Below are 20,079 nucleotides of genomic sequence, written 5' to 3'. Positions count from 1 at the left end.
GTCATTGATGATCGTCTTGGCCTTCCTGAGACACCGGTGATGCGTTGGGATGACTGCACCACCCTCTGGAGAGCCCTGCGGTTTTGGATGGTGCAATTGCCGTACCAGGCGGTGCTACAGCCCAATATGATGCTCTCAATGGTGCATCTGCAGAAGTTTGTGAGGGTCTTAGGGGCCAAATTGAATTTCTTCCGCCTTCTTCACCACACTGTGTGAAGGCACCATTTCAGGTCGCAAGGGATGTGCACACAGAGGAACTTGAAGCTTTTGAGCCACTCAACTGCGCCATGTCTGTGGATGGGGGCGTGCTCTCTCTGCTGTCTCCTGTTGTCCATGATCAGCTCCTTCAATGGAGGCGTGCTCTCTGATGTCTCCTGTAGTCCACTATCAGCTCCTTTGTTTTGTTGCTCTTGAGGGAGCGGTTATTTTCCTGCTATCACTATGCCAAGGCTCTCACCTCCACGTAGGCTGTCTTGTCATTGTTGGTCTTCAGGCCTACTACTGTTGTCATCTTTAGCACACTACACAAAGGTGTCTTCAGATACCATAACATTCACAACTTTAAGTTAAAATGACTACTGATACAACTTCTCTCTTCTGCCAGTATTTACTATTTATTTCAGTAATTTACACACTTAAGTTGGCTGCTTTCAATATATGTGGGAGATTGATCATTCAAGCAGCTTTTCCTATGTTGAACATTTGAGGGAGAGAAATATCCTCCATTACCAGTATTTTCATTCACAATGTAGCAGAGTGTAATGTCTGAATATCGACTTAACTGCAATGTATATTTCATACAGTAAAATGTATTGCTTAGTCTACAGTGATCTTGTATTACATTATGACTCACCTCATTCATAAGTGTAAACTAGAGTCAGATGAGATTAATTTCTTATAACTGGTTGAAATGCATATAAAGTGTGACAATATTATCAAACCTAAATTAAACCAAAGCATCAAATAGGCATGGTCTTCAGACCCATTCTCATTGGCTCCGAGAGATGGACTCATATGACGTAAAGTTTCCGGGTTAGTCTCTTCGTTGGAGGTTACTGTCGGTCATTCATCCTGACGCGGTCCTGCTGACGTCTCGGTTTCTGAGGTAAGTATACTAGCTAGGGAAATGGCTCAGTAAACTGCTAGATAATCTGTTATCATCATCTTATTTACATACATGTGGCAATATTTTATAGTAAATGTTTTATATCCAATGTAAGAAAGCTATCTATGCCAACTTCATTCATATATTTGTTTATGATGATGCGCCTATGGTATCTGGCCAGCGCACGCTGCCTCGCTAGAAGCCACAATGTGACATTTTTGTTGCTAGTATGTTTTATTTGCTAGGCATCCGACAAAACGTCATAGTAATTTTCTCGGACATGTCGTTTACATTTTTATTCAGCAACGACACCTATTCATGTCAAATACATGAAGCACATCATGGGTGTCTTGCACAGTGCCGCGTGGGTCTCAGTTTTCAAACATCATATTGGAGTATAACAGTTGCCCGTTTTTTTCCCTTATAGATATGTGAACAATGATCGTACATTTGTTGGGATTAATAGTACGACTTTCAGATACGAAACTATGTCAAGGGAGTTGACAGAGATTACTCTCGGTCAGACACGGATATGGCTTCACTCACTGGATAATTTATTTTTTTTAAGTATATTTTATAGATGTCCATCTCAAAGGCATGTAACATTTCCCAATTGTATACAACTAATGAACGTTTGAACAAACTATATGATGTGGGTTATATACAAGTTTATATATGGGTTATATATACACCACACGTGATGGTGATATGATGATATGGTTTATTCACCAAGAACAAAATGTAATATCGATAAATTAATTTGCAGTACCAGTCCTAATAACAGGAGAGAAAATGAATGCAAAGTCTGGTGGGCACACTTCAAATCAGTTATCACCCTAAATTGTTTTGATCGGGTGTTTGTGTTACAATTCGTACTGATGTTTGATGTAGACTTGTGTTTAAAGGCTTGAGCTACAGTACAAGGCTTGTATTGCTAGTTTTGTATATTTCTGGCATGTGTTTTTATAGATACAGCAGTAGCATTGATTATCCTTTCTTACAACACAGCCTTGCTATGAGTCTTGGTCACGTTTCATGCGTCACACAGTATTCTTCAGTGTGTGAAAGGTCATTGACATCACCTCAAGGTGAATGTATTTACCAATTACATGCTTTTACGCAGTGGTGTAAAGTACCTAAGTAAGTCTTGTCCTGTTGTCCCCTCTATGACTGTAGAGAGGAATCTCATCACTTCCTGTCCAATACAATCTCCTATTGGATTAGAGCAGTTGTGGGTGGAAGCAGGAGAATGTATGTTAGCTCTGAGTGCAGCTGAGTTTACCAAAGAGCTAAGACTAGGGGTGAAGAATCTACAGTCGTTTTGTGTACAATAAACATTGTCTGGACTAGGCTATTTGTTCAGGAAAAGAGGAAGACCTGTGTTTTGTTAGCTTTTCTTAGAACAGTAGGTAAGGTAACCAATTTCTTCTCTTGTTCATTCTCTCAAAAGGGTTGCATTGTTTCGGGCTGCTCTTCACCGGTGTAGTGTTTTTCAGAAGTGTGTGCATGTGGTCTTTCCTCTGCCAAATGCATGATGCTCTCCCACAATTCTGATTCTGTTTCAAGGGCTGATATACCTGATACCTGCCTTTTTCTAATGTATATTTGAAAGTGGTAGGAAGATATTTTTTCTCTCACTGAATAAAAATATTGATTGAAGAAGGAATTTGTCCTGGCTAATTCCTTTCGGAGTTGTTATGCCTGAGTGTTGTTGTGCCTATGTAGTAAATGGAATTAGGCAGATCAGTGGCACATGAGCACGATAAGCACTTGAGCCTTCATTAGTACATCAACAGGGACTGTCTGGAGGGATGTCAAGTGACAAGCATTTCATCATCAGGGCAACATAGCAGATCATGATGCAAGCATTACAACATGAAAAATTGTACAAGTTCTGATTCTGTCGAGGCATGCTCAGCTGCTAGTTACAGTAGCAGCAGTAAGATCAATTCGATAACCTTTTCAATGGAATGTAGGTGTTTTGACACTGTTCCTCTGATGTCAAGCTGACCTCCATTAGGCTACATTGTGGCTCTCATTGTATTATATGGTTTGATATGGTTTGGTCTAAATGTTTTACTGAATAGTGGATATAAAGAAGAAGATGGACTTGAGGATAGGGCTCAACTCTTTATGTTCTTTGTTCAGGGCTTAAGATAGCATTTTTGTTTAGGCTTGGATAAAGTCGTGAATAACATTCTGTGACACTTTTACACTTTCTAGTGTGCTGGTATTGCTCTTGCCAGTTGCCATCTTAGAATCTTACGCAATGAAATAATGTGCTTACATGGCTTACATGGAACCTGCTTTCGATATACTTGTATTTCCTTTATTTTGGCAGTTACCTTTAGGTCCAAAGGGTTGCCAAGTGGCACCAGACATTTGGTGAAAGTAAAAGCAGAATAAGAAAGTAAATGAATGCATTACTGATATTACTTACATGTTTAAAATATTTTACTAGTAAAAGGTTAAGGTTTCATGTAGGCTATGCTGTCTATCTCCCATTTAACTTAACCTAGCCTAACCTCTTTGGCTTTATAACCATTCTGCTGAGCTCTGTCTTCTTTGTATTTCAGTCTTTTCATTTAGGCCTAAGTCATTCTCAAGGGGTATTTTCCTAGGGTAGGCCTAGTGGTTAACACGTTGTGCCAGTAACCGAAAGGTTGCTATTTCAAATCCCACATCCGATAAGGTGGAAAATCTGTCGATATGCCTTTGAACAAGGCACCTAACCCTAATTGCTCCAGGGTCGCCGTTGATAATGGCATACCCTGGCAGTGGCCCCAACCTCTCAGGGAGAGTTGGGATATGCAAAAACACATTTCCAATTCACACGTGTATAATAGGGCAAATATAAGCACCCAAATTGTTATTAATATTATTATTTATTTATTAAAAACTTGTTGCTCATTCTGATTATTCTATCTTATAATTGTTTCTCCGTCTTAACCAAGGCACCACCAATTGGCATAAATAAATACAGGTGTTCATTCAGCTTTTTAAAACACTGACCTAACATTCTTCCAGTGCTAGGAAATGATTGCACACTGCAAGCATCAATTATAGATAAGGTAAAAGATTGTCAAATCTTAAGTAACATTGACCAAACATGGGCCTAGATGTTTGTGTACAGCTGCATCAGCCATTGCAGTGCTCCATTGAAACTCAGCTATTTTGTCCAGCAATACAAAAACTATAATGATATATATAAAATGCAGATAGGTTTTGATGCATTGGAATATATGCTTTGACATGAAACGCATTCAAAACAAATAGTCATTCAGTGTGGCTTGTCTATAAATTAGATTTTGCATTATAAACAGTGCATACTTGTGGCTACTGGCTAGCTCCTAGCTGTAGTGCTTCAATATGACTAACATGCTTCTCTCTCTCTCCAACTCTCTCTTTCTATCCATTTTTTTTCTTCTTCCCCTATGCTGAACAATTCTCGACCAATCACCCTTCTGTCTATAGAGCTAGCATCACAGACCTCTTGTGTCAAGCCTTTCCATTGAGTCGTCTGGGTGCATGTGCTGCTACCTGGCCCATCTGTAATTACTGTACTGCCACCTGCCGTGGCAATCTTTCCACGACCTGAGAGCTGAACCGTCTGAACTCTCCTTGAAGCAGACACTTCTGCCTCGAGTCTCTCTTTCTCTCCACTTCTGCCTCACCTTCAACCATGATGTTCAAAGTTGACATGCATTACATAGTCTTCTTGCCTGTGTACCTGTTGATGTGGCTGTACACTCTCATCACGTTTATCCCATGGTATTTCCTCACTGATGCTGGGAAGAAGAAAGCCATGGCCAAGAGAGAGAAAGCCAAGTCCACCACAGGCAAAGCAGAGGGCCCCTATCGTTGTGTGGAGAACTTTGACAACCTGGCCCGGGAGGACTTTGAGGGAAAGGACACTCTAGACAAGCTGTTTGAGCATGCAGTGCAGCGCTTCGGCAACACAGACTGCCTGGGTACCAGGGAGCTCCTAAATGAGGAGAACGAGACGCAACCCAGCGGCAAGATCTTTAAGAAGGTAAAGTGAACACACACACTCCATCGCACCAGAAACAAATGAGAGTGCAGTGAAGGTTCTGTGAAATAAGTTACTTCGGTAATGTGACCTGAAGCAGGTTTGTATAACTTCATATAACATCTAACTGTCCTAGATTAAATACCCTCTTGTGGAGTAATTGAATCGAATGTCATAAACATTTTCACAGGAAATAACTTGATTTGACTCTCCAGTGGGATATTTTCCCCAGTGAACTGAAGGCCCTTAGTAGAACTAACCCTAATAGCCTGTTCCTGTGCTCTCTCCTCTGCTGCAGCTGATCCTGGGGGAGTACAGGTGGCTGTCCTATGATGAGGTGGACCAGATCATCAGCCATCTAGGTAGTGGACTGGCAGCCCTGGGCCAGCAGCCCAAGAGTACCATCGCCATCTTTTGTGAGACACGGGCAGAGTGGATGATCACTGCACAGGCCTGCTTCAGACGCAACTTTCCATGTAGGCATTGACTGCAACACATATCCCTGTTTAATGATGTAACACTAGCATATAAAGTAATATAACAGTAAGATAACATTGTGCTGTGTGTTTGCATTTAAACAACATGTTTGGTTGTGTTGCAGTGGTCACGCTGTATGCCACCCTGGGGGAGGAAGCGGTGGCCTTTGGGCTTAATGAGTGTGGGGCCACACACCTGATCACCAGCGCAGAGCTACTGGAGACTAAACTCAAGGTTGGAGATATTAGGGGAAATTAATGGTTCACATTCCAGCCTAACTACACACTACTGTTCTCAGCTCCTCTCTCAGTGGGATAGAGAGCTGGGTCTTTCCATGAAATGGGTGCCCTTTGCGTCCCTTTGATATTTTAAGTAGAAATTGTGCACGAATATTACATTTTAAAAGCCTATTATATTAAATGAAGTGTCCTTTAATATAGACCACATGGATAATTCAATACATCTGAATAAAGGCTTGCTAAAGTGACAAAATTATACATTTTGCCACGTCCCTCCGTCCACCCTGTGCCACGTCTAGGAAGATTTCAACCCATGGAATCCTAACATTTCAACAAGTTTCACCATCAGCCCTAGTTATTTCTGTTGCTTTGATAAAGTCCCAGCAATTAATTTAAGCGTTTTCCTCATTTTAAGGTGAACCCTATTAAATGAACTGAACTCTTGTTTTAATATGGTGAAACTATTACTTAAAGAAAAATGTTTAAAGAAACATTGAACATCTAATAGTCACCGTGTAAAAGCAGGTGAGCTGGTTCTACTCTTTTGGCAATTTTCTGATGTTTTGTGGTGGAAAACTGAGCGGGTCGAGCATAACACGTCAACCCTGTTAACATTAGATAGACTAGAGATGTTTTAGCAATATTTTTTTGGTGGGGTTGAAACTTGCATTCAATTTCCACTCAATGTTGCACACAAGCTTCCATTCCCCCTGTCACGAGGGGCATGGCTGATTTAACATGAAATCACCAACCCTGTTACAGTCAGCCCTGTTACAGTCAGTCCTGTTACTTTATTTGGCCCTTACCATTGTAATGTTTGTTATTTAATTAACCTCTTGAGATGGAAAAAAACATTTTTTTTTTTATGAATTTGAATATGTGCTCTTTATTACAGAATGTTAAAATTAGGAGAAATCCAAAGATTTTTTTGTTAAACCAAGTTACACTTCTCAAAAGGAATGACCCAGCTATCTTTTCAGACGGGATGAGTGTAATCACCTCCGTAGGTGAAGGAGGAAGTTAAAAACACATGGGGTGTTTGTGTGTGAACTGAGATGTGTTGTTCACCTGAAAAACAAACCCCTGATATCATCAAAACTTGAATGAACCCTAAAGGGCTGAGATTACTCATGTTCAAAGTCATGCCAAATAATGATGTCTTTCTATGTGTCTGACAGAATGTTTTGCCAGATATGCTCAACCTGAAGCACGTTATATATGTGGACAACAAGAGCATCAGCCGGACGGGCTACCCTGAGGGCATTCAGATCTACAGCATGCAGGCAGTACAGGAGTTGGGAGCCAAACCTGACAACTGTAGGTGAAAACACATCAACAGCACTTTTCATATACAAAACACAGGTCACACTGTTGGGTCACTGTTTAAGGACACCCTGTTATGTCAAACAGTGTTTGCACTGAAACTTGAGTTTACATATGGCCCAAATGCCATTGTAGAGATGGTAAAATGTATAAGCAGCTAAAAAAAAGTCTGATGAAGTATAATATGCACATATGCTGGAAGTTTAGTTTCCCACTGCGTAGTGGGAAACTGGCTTGGACTGTACCATTTATTTTCTAAGTATTATTAAGTGACGTGTGCTCCTGGCAGTGAGTGTAGCTGTGCAGCGCCCCCAGCCCACAGATCTGGCTGTGGTCATGTACACCAGCGGCTCCACAGGACGACCCAAAGGAGTCATGATCATCCACAGCAACCTGATCGCTGGCATGACGGGCCAGTGTGAGAGGATCCCAGGACTGGGGTGAGCAGAGCACTCTACTGCAGCGCCTCTATCAAGTGTATAACCAACATTTAACTAGGCTAGTCAGGTCTCTGCGTCACATTCCCATGTCAGACACAATGTTTTGAAACAGCAGACAAACAGTGTAATGTACTGATGATACCCTTGCCTGAACATGTTTAATCATGCACTCATTTGACTGAACTTGATAATTAGATAAACAGTATTGTGGAAGTGCATAACCACTGTGGTGCAGGGTTACAGATATTGATGATGTAAAGTGCTGTCTCATCTTCATATTGCTAAGTTGTGTGTGTGTCCATGTGCAGGCCAAAGGATACCTACATTGGCTACCTGCCTCTAGCTCATGTGCTGGAAATGACTGCTGAAATCTCATGTATGACGTATGGCTGCAGGATTGGCTACTCTTCTCCACAAACACTCTCTGACCAGGTAATAGACTCAGCACTTTGATCTAAAACGATAGAATTGATCATGCATATTCCAACAAAAAAAAAGTTTTTTTGCAATGTTGGCAACATTCTGTTATTTTGATATCTTCTCTTTTGCAGTCTACAAAAATCAAGAAGGGCAGTAAAGGAGACTGCTCTGTGTTGAGGCCTACTCTGATGGCAGCTGTACCGGTAAGAACAAGCATCCTTCCTTAAACTGTCTGCTTATCGCTGATGTGTTAGTGTTCTATGAAAAGGCTCCGTTAGAGATTTGTAGAAGTCCGCTCTAGAGGACATCTTCTAACAGGTTATGTTTGCTCTTTCATAACTATCCTGCAGCATTGATGTCCTCTGTAGAGGGTGGAAGCCGAAATATAAGATGTTTATCTGTTATCTGACAGGAAATAATGGACCGCATCTACAAGAATGTGATGAACAAGGTGCAGGAGATGAGCTATGTGCAGAGGACTCTGTTTAAACTGGGCTACAACTACAAACTGGAACAGATCAAAATGGGCTACGATGCCCCACTCTGCAACATGTGAGTACACAAGGACACACACACACACACACTGCAGCATGTTTCTATCTACCATACACAATCCTGTGACATGCACATAGCTATAGGTCAGATCCCTGATACAAGATTAGTGCATAAATCAAATGTAATTGGAGACATGCGCCGAATACAGCAGGTGTAGACTTTACAGGGAAATGCTTACTTATGAGCCCATTCGCAACAATGCAGAGTTAAAAAACGAAGACAAATATTTGCTAAAAAAAACGAAATAGTAACGAGGCTATATACGAGGAGATAAAGGAGGTCAATGTAAATTGTCCGGGTTGCCATTTGATGAACTGTTCAGCAGTCTTATGGCTTGGGGGTAGAAGCTGTTCATCTGGGATGATGGTGTTGATGTGAGCCATGACCAGCCTTTCAAAGCATTTCATGGCTTCAGATGTGTGTGCTACGGGGTGGTAGTCATTTAGACAGGTTACCTCTGGAATCTGTGTATTTTAAGTGTGCTGTATGTATGCTTGTGTGTATTTTGACTGGTTTTGGAGGAAACCATATTTTTGTGTCTGCCAGTCAATGCTGCTTATCAGATATCAGGGTGTCCTTCTGACTGATTAGGGGTGATTACGAAATAGCTCTATTTGATATCAGAGTGAAATTTCATCAGTAAACATGAACTAATGGTTAAGGTCGATGTTGATTTCCTTCCTCTGTCCTGTCCGTCAGGCTGCTATTTAAGAAGGTGAAGGCTCTGCTGGGAGGGAACATCAGGATGATGCTGTCAGGAGGAGCGCCCCTGTCCTCCGCCACCCAGCGCTTCATGAACATCTGCTTCTGTTGCCCCGTGGGACAGGGCTATGGCCTCACAGAGACCTGTGGAGCAGGTACCATCACAGAGGGTGAGTCAGGGCAGGCACAGGCATGGACTACTACTACTGGGGTCAGGGCATAAAATGAACACCCGTCAAATGCGGGTAGATTTGGGTATTGGTGGGTAAGAATGTATATTTCACCAGCCACATTGGTGGGTGGTCAATGTGCAGTGCTCTACAGTGAAATCATTTGCGAATAAAAATAGTAAAAAGTCCAGGATGAGCACATGTGGAGTTAGGGTTAGAAAACTGCTGCAGTAGCTGTTTTCAAAGTATTTCTTCGGTTTTGTTTCATAGCTGCTAATTGCATGAAGACATAGGAAACCTGTATATCCCACCTCATGAAAAAAAACATTGCCTGACAGGGGCGCTGTGCTCTATGGGTGAAGTGCTGATATATTCATTTTTGGAGGCGCTGCGCACTTGCATACAAGTTTGTCTAATTTACTCAAAAGTCTACAAAGTAAAGTGAGACTTTGTCCATGTGTTTCTTGGCTATTTACATTATTATGTTCACAAGCTCGGTTGTTTTTAAACATTAGTTTTAGTCTGCTGCTTCAACTTATAGCAAAGAGACGCCCTATCCTAAATCTCACAGACACGTGACAGGACTCGAGTGGCCACGGTACCACTGTAACCTCCTGCCCTTAAAGGGGTAGCTGAACATTTTGATCCTGATATTTTGATTGAAAGACTCGGGTCCCAGAAAATGTACTAAAATTGAGCAATAAACCACAGTACTTCTTACTAATACATTTCTTGTTTTAGAAACATTACAGGGCATGATCATCTGTTTGTGTTTGTTTTTTTATGTAATATTTTGGCTGGTAAAAAATCTGAGTGGCAGGTAGATGTTTCAATCGTAGTAGTAGTGTGTAGGAGAATGGTGGGCGCTCTGTCATTTGAGAATCTTCACCATTGTGTTTTTTGTTAGGAAATTATACCTATGCATGCTATGGCAATTTTGGGCTTTAGCCAAGACAGGTATTTGAGAGCATGCTATTGCTCAGGCTTCTTTTTAATCTATTGAGTTGCCCTGAGAGTTTCATGTCTTTAAACACACATACTCTGAGGTAAATGTCTTTGTTGAAGCACCAACCTGTGAAAGGTTCTGTGATACTGGGATTGTTGATGGCAGAGGAATGGCAGCTATACTAAATATAACTATTTTACTTCAATCGGCTTTGCTGTTTAGGTCACACAGGTATTTGTCACTTTTCAGTCCATTCTGAATGTAGAAGGATACGCTATGCAGCAGTATTTGAGTGTGAAACATTTTGTCAAATGATGCCAAATAACCACTGGGGCCGATAAGGCCATATCATTTAACAGGACCTCAGGACATTGTTTCTGGGAACTTTCTTGGAAGGCAGAGGACAATGTACAAGCTCTTAGTTTAAAAACAAACACAGTATTATATTTGATAAAAAATGTATTATGTTTGCTATGATTTGATTTTCCTCATAGATCAAAGCAGTGTTGAAATTGTGTGCCTCCGATCTTTGGTCAGTCTGAAGCACAAGTACGTCTGTCGCTTCATGCCCCAGATGTGCATGAGCACTGATGCTTATTCTTTAATAAGAAACCTTGATTTGAGAAATATTCAGAGTCTGGTTTTTAGCCCTTGGACCATGCCTCAGGACTACCTGGCATGATGACTCCTTGCTGTCCCCAGTCCACCTGGCCGTGCTGCTGCTCCAGTTTCAACTGTTCTGCCTGCGGCTATGGAATCCAGACCTGTTCACCGGACGTGCTACCTGTCCCAGACCTGCTGTTTTCAACTCTCTAGAGACAGCAGGAGCGGTAGAGATACTCTTAATGATCGGCTATGAAAAGCCAACTGACATTTACTGCTGAGGTGCTGACTTGCTGCACCCTCGACAACTACTGTGATTATTATTATTTGACCATTCTGGTAATTTATGAACATTTGAACATCTTGGCCATGTTCTGTTATAATCTCCACCCGGCACAGCCAGAAGAGGACTGGCCACCCCTCATAGCCTGGTTCCTCTCTAGGTTTCTTTCTAAGTTTTGGCCTTTCTAGGGAGTTTTTCCTAGCCACCGTGCTTCTACACCTGCATTGTTTGGGAGTTTAGGCTGGGTTTCTGTACAGCACTTTGAGATATCAGCTGATGTACAAAGGGCTGTATAAATAAATTTGATTTGATTAGTGGGCTGGGTTACAGCCTAATACTGGCATCAAGTATTAAACTCTACGTGGTGTCTTTATTTATCTGTGATTGTGTGTTTTGACTCCAGTTGCAGACTACAGCACTGGGAGAGTAGGAGCCCCCCTCATCTGCTGTGAGGTGAAACTACGAGACTGGGTTGAGGGTAAGACAGTAAGCCTATAGAAACACACACTTATTTATGAACATTTTTGATAAAGTGTACTGCACTGTTGAGAAGAGCTTGCAAGTAAAAAATGTACTGTATTGTTTACACCAGTTTTCAAACCTTTTCAGCAGGGACACAATTCGTTTCCCGACATAATTTCTCAGGACCCCATTTTTTTCCCGCCAGAGTTTCTGGCGAACACACCCAAAATCAAATAACACCGCCTTAAAATCTGTACATTTTGATTTTCACATCAACAAATATCGTTTGATTCATTACATTTTCATCTCTCTAAGAGAACCAATACATACAGTGCCCTCAGAAAGTATTCATACCCCTTGCCTCTTTCCACATTTGGTTGTTACAGCCTGAATTTAAACAACAATAATTCTCACCCATCTACACATAATACCCCATAATGACAAAGTGAAAATGTATTTTTGGACAATGCAAATTTATTGAAAATGAAATACAGAAATATCTAATTGACAGAGTGAAAAGAAGGAAGCCTATACAGAATAAAAACTATTCCAAAACATGCATCCTGTTTGCAACAAGTTCTAAAGTAAAACTGCAAAACATGTGGAAAAGCAATTCACTTTTTGTCATGAATACTAAGTATTTGTTTGGAGCAAATTCAATGCAACACATTACCGAGTACCACTCTCCATATTTTCAACCATAGGGGTGGCTGCACCATTGGCCTCATGGTAAAAATCCATGAGCGGTTTCCTTCCTCTCTGACTACTGAGTAAGGAAGGACACCTGTATCTCTGTAGTGACTGGGTGTATTGATACACCATCCAAAGTGTAATTAATAACTTCACCATGCTCTAAGGGATATTCAATGTCTCCTTTATTTTTACCCATCTACCAATACTATAGGTGCCCTTCTCTGTGAGGCATTGGAAAAGCTCCCTGGTATTTGTGGTTGAATCTATGTTTGAAATTCACTGCTCGACTGAGAGAGCTTACAGATAATTGGATGTGTGGGGCACAGAGATGAGGTAGTCATTAAAGAATAATGTCAATAACACTATTATACACTATTTCACACACGTAGTCCATGCAACTTATGTTACTTGTTAAGCACATTTTTACTCAACTTATTTAGGCTTGCCATAAAAATGGGGTTGAATACTTAATGACTCAAGACATTAATTTTTTCATTTTTTAAATTAATTTGTAAAAATGTCTAAACACTTTGACAATATTGGGTATTGTGTGTAGGCCAGATACCAAACATCTGTATTGAATCCATTTTAAATGCAGGCTGCAACAGAACAACCTGTATTAAAAGTAAAGGAGTGTGAATATGATGTTTTCCACATACATATAGTATGCATATCATGGATGACCTGGACATCCTCGTTTAGTAGCTGCCCTGTTTGCCTCCTTTGCTTGTTGTTACCGTATTTGCATGTGGCTCTCATTATGTGCCTTGATTAGTTTCCATGTGGTTAGTTTCTTCCTGTTCCAAACAATCCTTTTATTCAGCTATTCTCTACCACCATGCCTCACTCTTATCTTCCCACTGTGTTTCCAAGGTGGATACACCAGCCAGGACCAACCCCACCCCCGTGGAGAGATCATGATTGGTGGGCCCAACGTTACCATGGGTTACTATAAGAGCGAGCACCTGAACAATGACTTCTGGGTAGATGAGCAGGGCCAGAGGTGGTTTTGTACCGGGGATGTGGGGGAGATCCACTCTGATGGCTGTCTGCAGATAGTGGGTGAGTGGCTGAGAGGAGGTGGAGAACATCTGAGTAATAACACCAGTGCTCACTGTTCATTGCACAACAGCTGCCTCTCAACACTTTATGACCATGAAGTAATACTGGCATAAACTATTCAAATTGATCTAAACAATGCTAACTGCCATAAAACCTCTCAGTGCTATCCTGCCATATTTCAGTCTTCTCACTGACCCTCTCTGCTTTGTTTGTAGACCGTAAGAAGGACCTGGTCAAACTGCAGGCTGGAGAATATGTGTCCTTGGGGAAAGTGGAGTCTGCTCTGAAGAACTGCCCCCTTATTGACAACATCTGTGCATATGCAAACAGGTAACTCTTCTGTCTGCTTTATTATACCACATACACTACTGGTCACTTAGAAATGTCCTTGTTTTTTAAAGAAAATCACATTTTTTTGTCCATTAAAATAACATCAAATTGATCAGAAATACAGTGTAGACATTGTTAATGTTGTAAATGACTTGTAGCTGAAAATGGCTGATTTTTAATGGATTGTCTACATAGGTGTACAGAGGCCCATTATCAGCAACCATCACTCCTGTATTCCAATGGCACGTTGTGTTAGCTAATCCAAGTTGATCATTTTAAAAGGCTAATTGATCATTAGAAAACCATTTTGCGATTATGTTAGCACAGCTGAAAACTGATGTGCTGATTTTAAAGAAGCAATAAAACTAGTTGAGTATCTGGATCATCAGCATTTGTGAGTTCGATTACAGGCTCAAAATGGCCAGAAACAAAATCCTTTCTTCTGCTACTCGTCAGTCTATTCTTCTGCGAAATGAAGGCTATTCCATGCGAGAAATTGCCAAGAAACTGAAGATCTTGTACAACGCTGTGTACTACTCCCTTCACAGAATAGTGCAAACTGGCTCTAACCAGAATAGAAAGAGGAGTGGGTGGCCCCGGTGCACAACTGAGCAAAAGGACAAGTATATTAGTGTGTCTAGTTTGAGAAACAGCTGCCTCACAAGTCCTCAACTGGCAGCTTCATTAAATAGTACCCTCAAAACACCAGTCTCAACGTCAACAGTGAAGAGGCGACTCCGGGATGCTGGCCTTCTATTTTCAATGACGGCCTAGGAACAGTGGGTTAACTGCCTTGTTCAGGGGCAGAACAACAGATTTTTTACCTTGTCAGCTCGGGGATTCGATCTTGCAACCTTTCAGTTACAAGTCCAACACTCTAACCACTAGGTTACCTACAGTGCCTTGCGAAAGTATTCGGCCCCCTTGAACTTTGCGACCTTTTGCCACATTTCAGGCTTCAAACATAAAGACATAAAACTGTATTTTTTTGTGAAGAATCAACAACAAGTGGGACACAATCATGAAGTGGAACGACATTTATTGGATATTTAAAACATTTTTAACAAATCAAAAACTGAAAAATTGGGCGTGCAAAATTATTCAGCCCCCTTAAGTTAATACTTTGGAGCGCCACCTTTTGCTGCGATTACAGCTGTAAGTCGCTTGGGGTATGTCTCTATCAGTTTTGCACATCGAGAGACTGACATTTTTTCCCATTCCTCCTTGCAAAACAGCTCGAGCTCAGTGAGGTTGGATGGAGAGCATTTGTGAACAGCAGTTTTCAGTTCTTTCCACAGATTCTCGATTGGATTCAGGTCTGGACTTTGACTTGGCCATTCTAACACCTGGATATGTTTATTTTTGAACCATTCCATTGTAAATTTTGCTTTATGTTTTGGATCATTGTCTTGTTGGAAGACAAATCTCCGTCCCAGTCTCAGGTCTTTTGCAGACTCCATCAGGTTTTCTTCCAGAATGGTCCTGTATTTGGCTCCATCCATCTTCCCATCAATTTTAACCATCTTCCCTGTCCCTGCTGAAGAAAAGCAGGCCCAAACCATGATGCTGCCACCACCATGTTTGACAGTGGGGATGGTGTGTTCAGTGTGATGAGCTGTGTTGCTTTTACGCCAAACATAACGTTTTGCATTGTTGCCAAAAAGTTCAATTTTGGTTTCATCTGCCCAGAGCACCTTCTTCCACATGTTTGGTGTGTCTCCCAGGTGGCTTGTGGCAAACTTTAAACAAAACTTTTTATGGATATCTTTAAGAAATGGCTTTCTTCTTGCCACTCTTCCATAAAGGCCAGATTTGTGCAATATACGACTGATTGTTGTCCTATGGACAGAGTCTCCCACCTCAGCTGTAGATCTCTGCAGTTCATCCAGAGTGATCATGGGCCTCTTGGCTGCATCTCTGATCAGTCTTCTCCTTGTATGAGCTGAAAGTTTAGAGGGACGGCCAGGTCTTGGTAGATTTGCAGTGGTCTGATACTCCTTCCATTTCAATATTATCGCTTGCACAGTGCTCCTTGGGATGTTTAAAGCTTGGGAAATCTTTTTGTATCCAAATCCGGCTTTAAACTTCTTCACAGCAGTATCTCGGACCTGCCTGGTGTGTTCCTTGTTCTTCATGATGCGCTCTGCGCTTTTAACGGGCCTCTGAGACTATCACAGTGCAGGTGCATTTATACGGAGACTTGATTACACACAGGTGGATTGTATTTATCATCATTAGTCATTTAGGTCAACATTGGATCATTCAGAGATCCTCACTGAACTTCTGGAGAGAGTTTGCTGCACTGAAAGAAAAGGGGCTGAATAATTTTGCACGCCCAATTTTTCAGTTTTTGATTTGTTAAAAAAGTTTGAAATATCCAATAAATGTCGTTCCACTTCACGATTGTGTCCCACTTGTTGTTGATTCTTCACAAAAAAATACAGTTTTATATCTTTATGTTTGAAGCCTGAAATGTGGCAAAAGGTCGCAAAGTTCAAGGGGGCCGAATACTTTCGCAAGGCACTGTATCTACATAGGCCTCTATATTCCATAAAGAAATCTGCCGTTTCCAGCTACAATAGTAATTTACAACATTGTCTACACTGTATTTCTTATCAATTTTATGTTATTTTAATGGACAAAAAATGTGCTTTTCTTTCAAAAAACAAGGACATTTGTAAGTGACCCCAAACTTTTGAACGGTACTGTAGGTTTTACATTGATACCAAATGCATTTGTGGTTATGTTTTAGTAGTTATTCTACATATATCACCCCTAAAACATATTCAATGTGCATGCTCAAGTCTAGTCTATCATTTTATTTTCTCTTGCTTTTAGTGACCAGAACTACGTGATAAGCTTTGTGGTACCGAACCAGAAGCAGCTGACAACTCTGGCCAATAACAACGGCATAAGTGTTGCCTGGGAGGAGATCTGTAACCACCCAGCCATGGAGAAGGAGGTCCTGAAGGCCATCAAAGAGGTGGCTGCCTCAAGTAAGGCTGAAACCTACTCTGACACATATCTTGTTAACTTGACTAACCAGATGGACAATAACCTAGAATTAATAGACACATAATTTCAGTGTGACGAGGGCTTTGCTCATGCCATGCATATCCCTTTTATATTAACCATTTTGCCCCCCCCCCCCCCCCCCCAGTCAAACTGCAGTGTTTTGAGATCCCAGTGAAAGTGCGTCTAAGCCCAGAGCCCTGGACTCCTGAGACTGGCCTGGTGACAGATGCATTCAAATTGAAGAGGAAGGAGCTGAAGAATCACTTTCAGACTGATATAGAGAGAATGTACGGAGGGAAGTAGAGCCACCATCTGATCTAACCAAAGAACAGTTTCCTTACAACTTTCACCAGTGATGTGTGTCTGAATAATAATACTATTTATTTGTATTGTGCTTTTCATAAGCGTTATCTCAAAGCTCTACAGAAAAACCCCCACTTCAGTGTAAAAAACATTAGGAACACCTTAATATTGAGTTGCACCACGTTTTGCCCTCAGAATAGTCTCAATTCGTCAGGGCATGGACTCTACAAGGTGTTGAAAGTGTTCCACAGGGATGCTGGCCCATGTTGACTCCAATGATTCACACAGTTGTGTCAAATTGGCTGGATGTCCTTTGAGTGGTGGACCATTCTTGATGCACACAGGAAACTGTTGTGTGTGAAAAACCCAGCAGTGTTGCAGTTCTTGACACACTCAAACCGGTGCCCCTGGCACCTACTACCATACCTCATTCAAAGGCATTTCAATATTGTTCCTTGCCCATTCACCCTCTGCATGGCACACATACATAATCCATGTCTCAATTGTCTCAAGGCTTAAATATTTTCTTTAACCTGTTTCCTCCCCTTCATCTCCACTGATTGAAATGGACTTAACAGGTGACATCAATAAGGGATCATAGCTTTCACCTTGATTCACCTGGTCAGTCGATGTTATGGAAAGAACAGGTGTTCCTAATATCTGTACACTCCGTGTTTAAACACAGGAGGAGCTTTTTGGACCCATACTCTCCGGAAGTCATTTATCCAGCCAAACTAGCATAGTTGTAGCCAGCTAGTTTAGTCAAATCAAATTTTGTCACATGCGCTGACTGTGAAATGCTTACTTACGAGTCCTTTCCCAACAATGCAGAGTTAAAAAGTAAGACAATATTAGTAAAAAGGGAGAACCATGGAAAACAAGCTCTGAACAGGATATAGCTGGGTGCACATGTGCACTAGGCTAGTTCAGGACACAGAGATTGTAGCTTTTATGCCCTAATATCAGGAGCTGGTGGGGGAAAGTTAGATTAAACCATTCAGACACTGAAATGAGTACATCAGATGGCACAAATTTAAGGAGAGCAAATTGATATACAATCCAAAAATCAGCTGTAACTGTCAATAGTAAAACAAAGATTAAAACGATATTTGAGTAAAACTGAATCCATAAAATGAATGGTGGACACGGTCCGGACACGGTAGCGTCCTCCTCACCACTAGTTAAACTACTTAACTCTCTTAAGTAAATGAACTGCACAAATGGATTGATTGAACAAATCAGTTGACTGCATGTATGGGTATGGATGTGAGTACGCAGATCCGCAAGCCACTGTGGCCCATCAGGATAAATTCAGAGTTTCTTTGTGGCCCCCACTCCCATCAATGTTGCCCATACCTGCTAACCTACTGGAAGTATGATGAAAATAAAACATTATGCTGCCCCCTAGTGTGCAAGCCCCCACAGTGCTGCTGTATACATTTTCTTGTTCTAAACATAGGTTCACATTACTGCCACAAGACTGCTGAGACCCCACAATCCTTCAGGCTATTGCACAAAAATGAAACCTGAGTGTAATTTTGGAAATTTCTGTCACCTGTGCTTGTTTTAATTTTGGTTTTCATGTTTTGAACCTGCTCATGACATTGTCATGGTGACACAACCCAACCCAAGCATGTCACGTTATATTTGGGATTTTTCAGGTACTAGGTCTGGTATGGTGAATATCATTCTTGCTATGTTACAGAATGGATTATCATTTCTGTTTGAAGATAGTCCTTTAGCCTCTTTGTTTCATGCTGATCTCTACCGACACCTCTGTTTTTGTATACTGTACAATATTTATAGACTTCGGTTATATGTTTCAAGTCATCTTTATAATGTAATAGTTCTACATTTCCGACCTCTGGATCTGCCAATTTAATAGTCTGTATGCTCTTGAATAATTGTATATTTATCAAGATATGAAATACTCAATATAATTCAATGCAATTTTTTAGATGCTGTTAAATCCAATTGAGTAGCATGTGTAAATAAAACTTGAATGTAAAGATTTTGTATGCATATACATTAAGGTCAAGTTAAATTTTGAGCCATTTAAAAAAAAAATGAATTTAATACTATTGAATTGTTTAAAGGTCACAATTGTGCTTCTTGAAACTTTGTGTGGAACGTTGACGAAAATGCTGTGAATAGGCAAGTTTGCTTCAAATGTACAGACATTCGAAGCTAATGAGTTATAGCATTCTGAAGCGTTTTAATGTCGCATATAATGCAGTAAGAGGGAATTTATGGTGTCGTGACCAACTGAAACATGCAAATTAATGCCAAAAATGTATATTCCAGGATGCATTCATATCATAAAATACAATTTAACTATCCCAATTGAGCCATCCTCAATGGCCAACACATTGGGATAAAACAAAGACACTGTTACAATTAGCCATGATACGACTCTAATCCATTATGTCATATCACGGCCCTGTTCCAATAGGAGTGAGAAAGGTCAAAAAGCCACTACATGTTTTTTGTCAATGTTTTATAATTTTTTACACTCAGGGTTAACTATGCATCAACCAAGAATGCACTGCAGTAGTAATTATTTTGAGAACATGTCATCTTATTTTAATTGTGAAGCACTTATCTTCATTGGTTTATATTGATGTTTTGTCTGCTCATTTGTATTATTTATAAAAATCTGTTACGTGTATGAAACAATGTGTGATAAGGGATGGGCAGTGTGTACATTCTGGTGAAGTCATTTTCTGTACATGTACTTTTTATATGAATACATTAAAGCTTTCTGCCCACTGTAAAATGTTTTTTATTATTTGAATAAGTGTCAGACTAATATTAAGTATTGTTCAACGATATACAATTAGGTTCACTAGTTTATATCTACCACATTATTTCACAGTTCTGTAAAGAAAGAGAGATTCTCCCTATCATTGGAGCAAGCTTTG

The 20,079-nt window shown here is 40.7% G+C and overlaps 1 protein-coding gene across 3 annotated transcripts; it reads left to right on the top strand.

The window, feature by feature from the left end:
• Nucleotides 1–1,027: 1,027 nt before the first annotated feature.
• Nucleotides 1,028–19,934, top strand: LOC110533762 (long-chain-fatty-acid--CoA ligase 4). Of its 3 annotated transcripts, none has more exons than XM_036990167.2 (15): nt 1,028–1,105; nt 4,905–5,138; nt 5,434–5,611; nt 5,737–5,846; nt 7,030–7,168; nt 7,464–7,614; nt 7,923–8,046; nt 8,166–8,237; nt 8,447–8,586; nt 9,289–9,461; nt 11,697–11,771; nt 13,322–13,510; nt 13,726–13,840; nt 16,679–16,836; nt 17,001–19,934. In XM_036990167.2, exons 2-15 carry the CDS (start codon nt 4,911–4,913, stop codon nt 17,156–17,158), a joined length of 2,010 nt encoding a protein of 669 aa, XP_036846062.2. In that variant the 5' UTR covers nt 1,028–1,105; nt 4,905–4,910; the 3' UTR covers nt 17,159–19,934. The 3 variants fall into 3 exon arrangements, with proteins under 3 accessions (XP_036846062.2, XP_036846063.2, XP_036846061.2); XM_036990168.2 differs by having other exon boundaries at nt 1,036–1,105; nt 4,902–5,138; XM_036990166.2 differs by having other exon boundaries at nt 1,036–1,105; nt 4,580–5,138.
• Nucleotides 19,935–20,079: the final 145 nt, after the last annotated feature.

This window comes from Oncorhynchus mykiss, chromosome 10, assembly GCF_057628025.1.
Source record: "Oncorhynchus mykiss isolate SJ-2025 chromosome 10, ASM5762802v1, whole genome shotgun sequence".
Classification (NCBI taxonomy): domain Eukaryota; kingdom Metazoa; phylum Chordata; class Actinopteri; order Salmoniformes; family Salmonidae; genus Oncorhynchus; species Oncorhynchus mykiss.
Note: the sequence above shows the minus strand (reverse complement) of the source record. Positions and strands in the feature narration are given on the sequence as shown.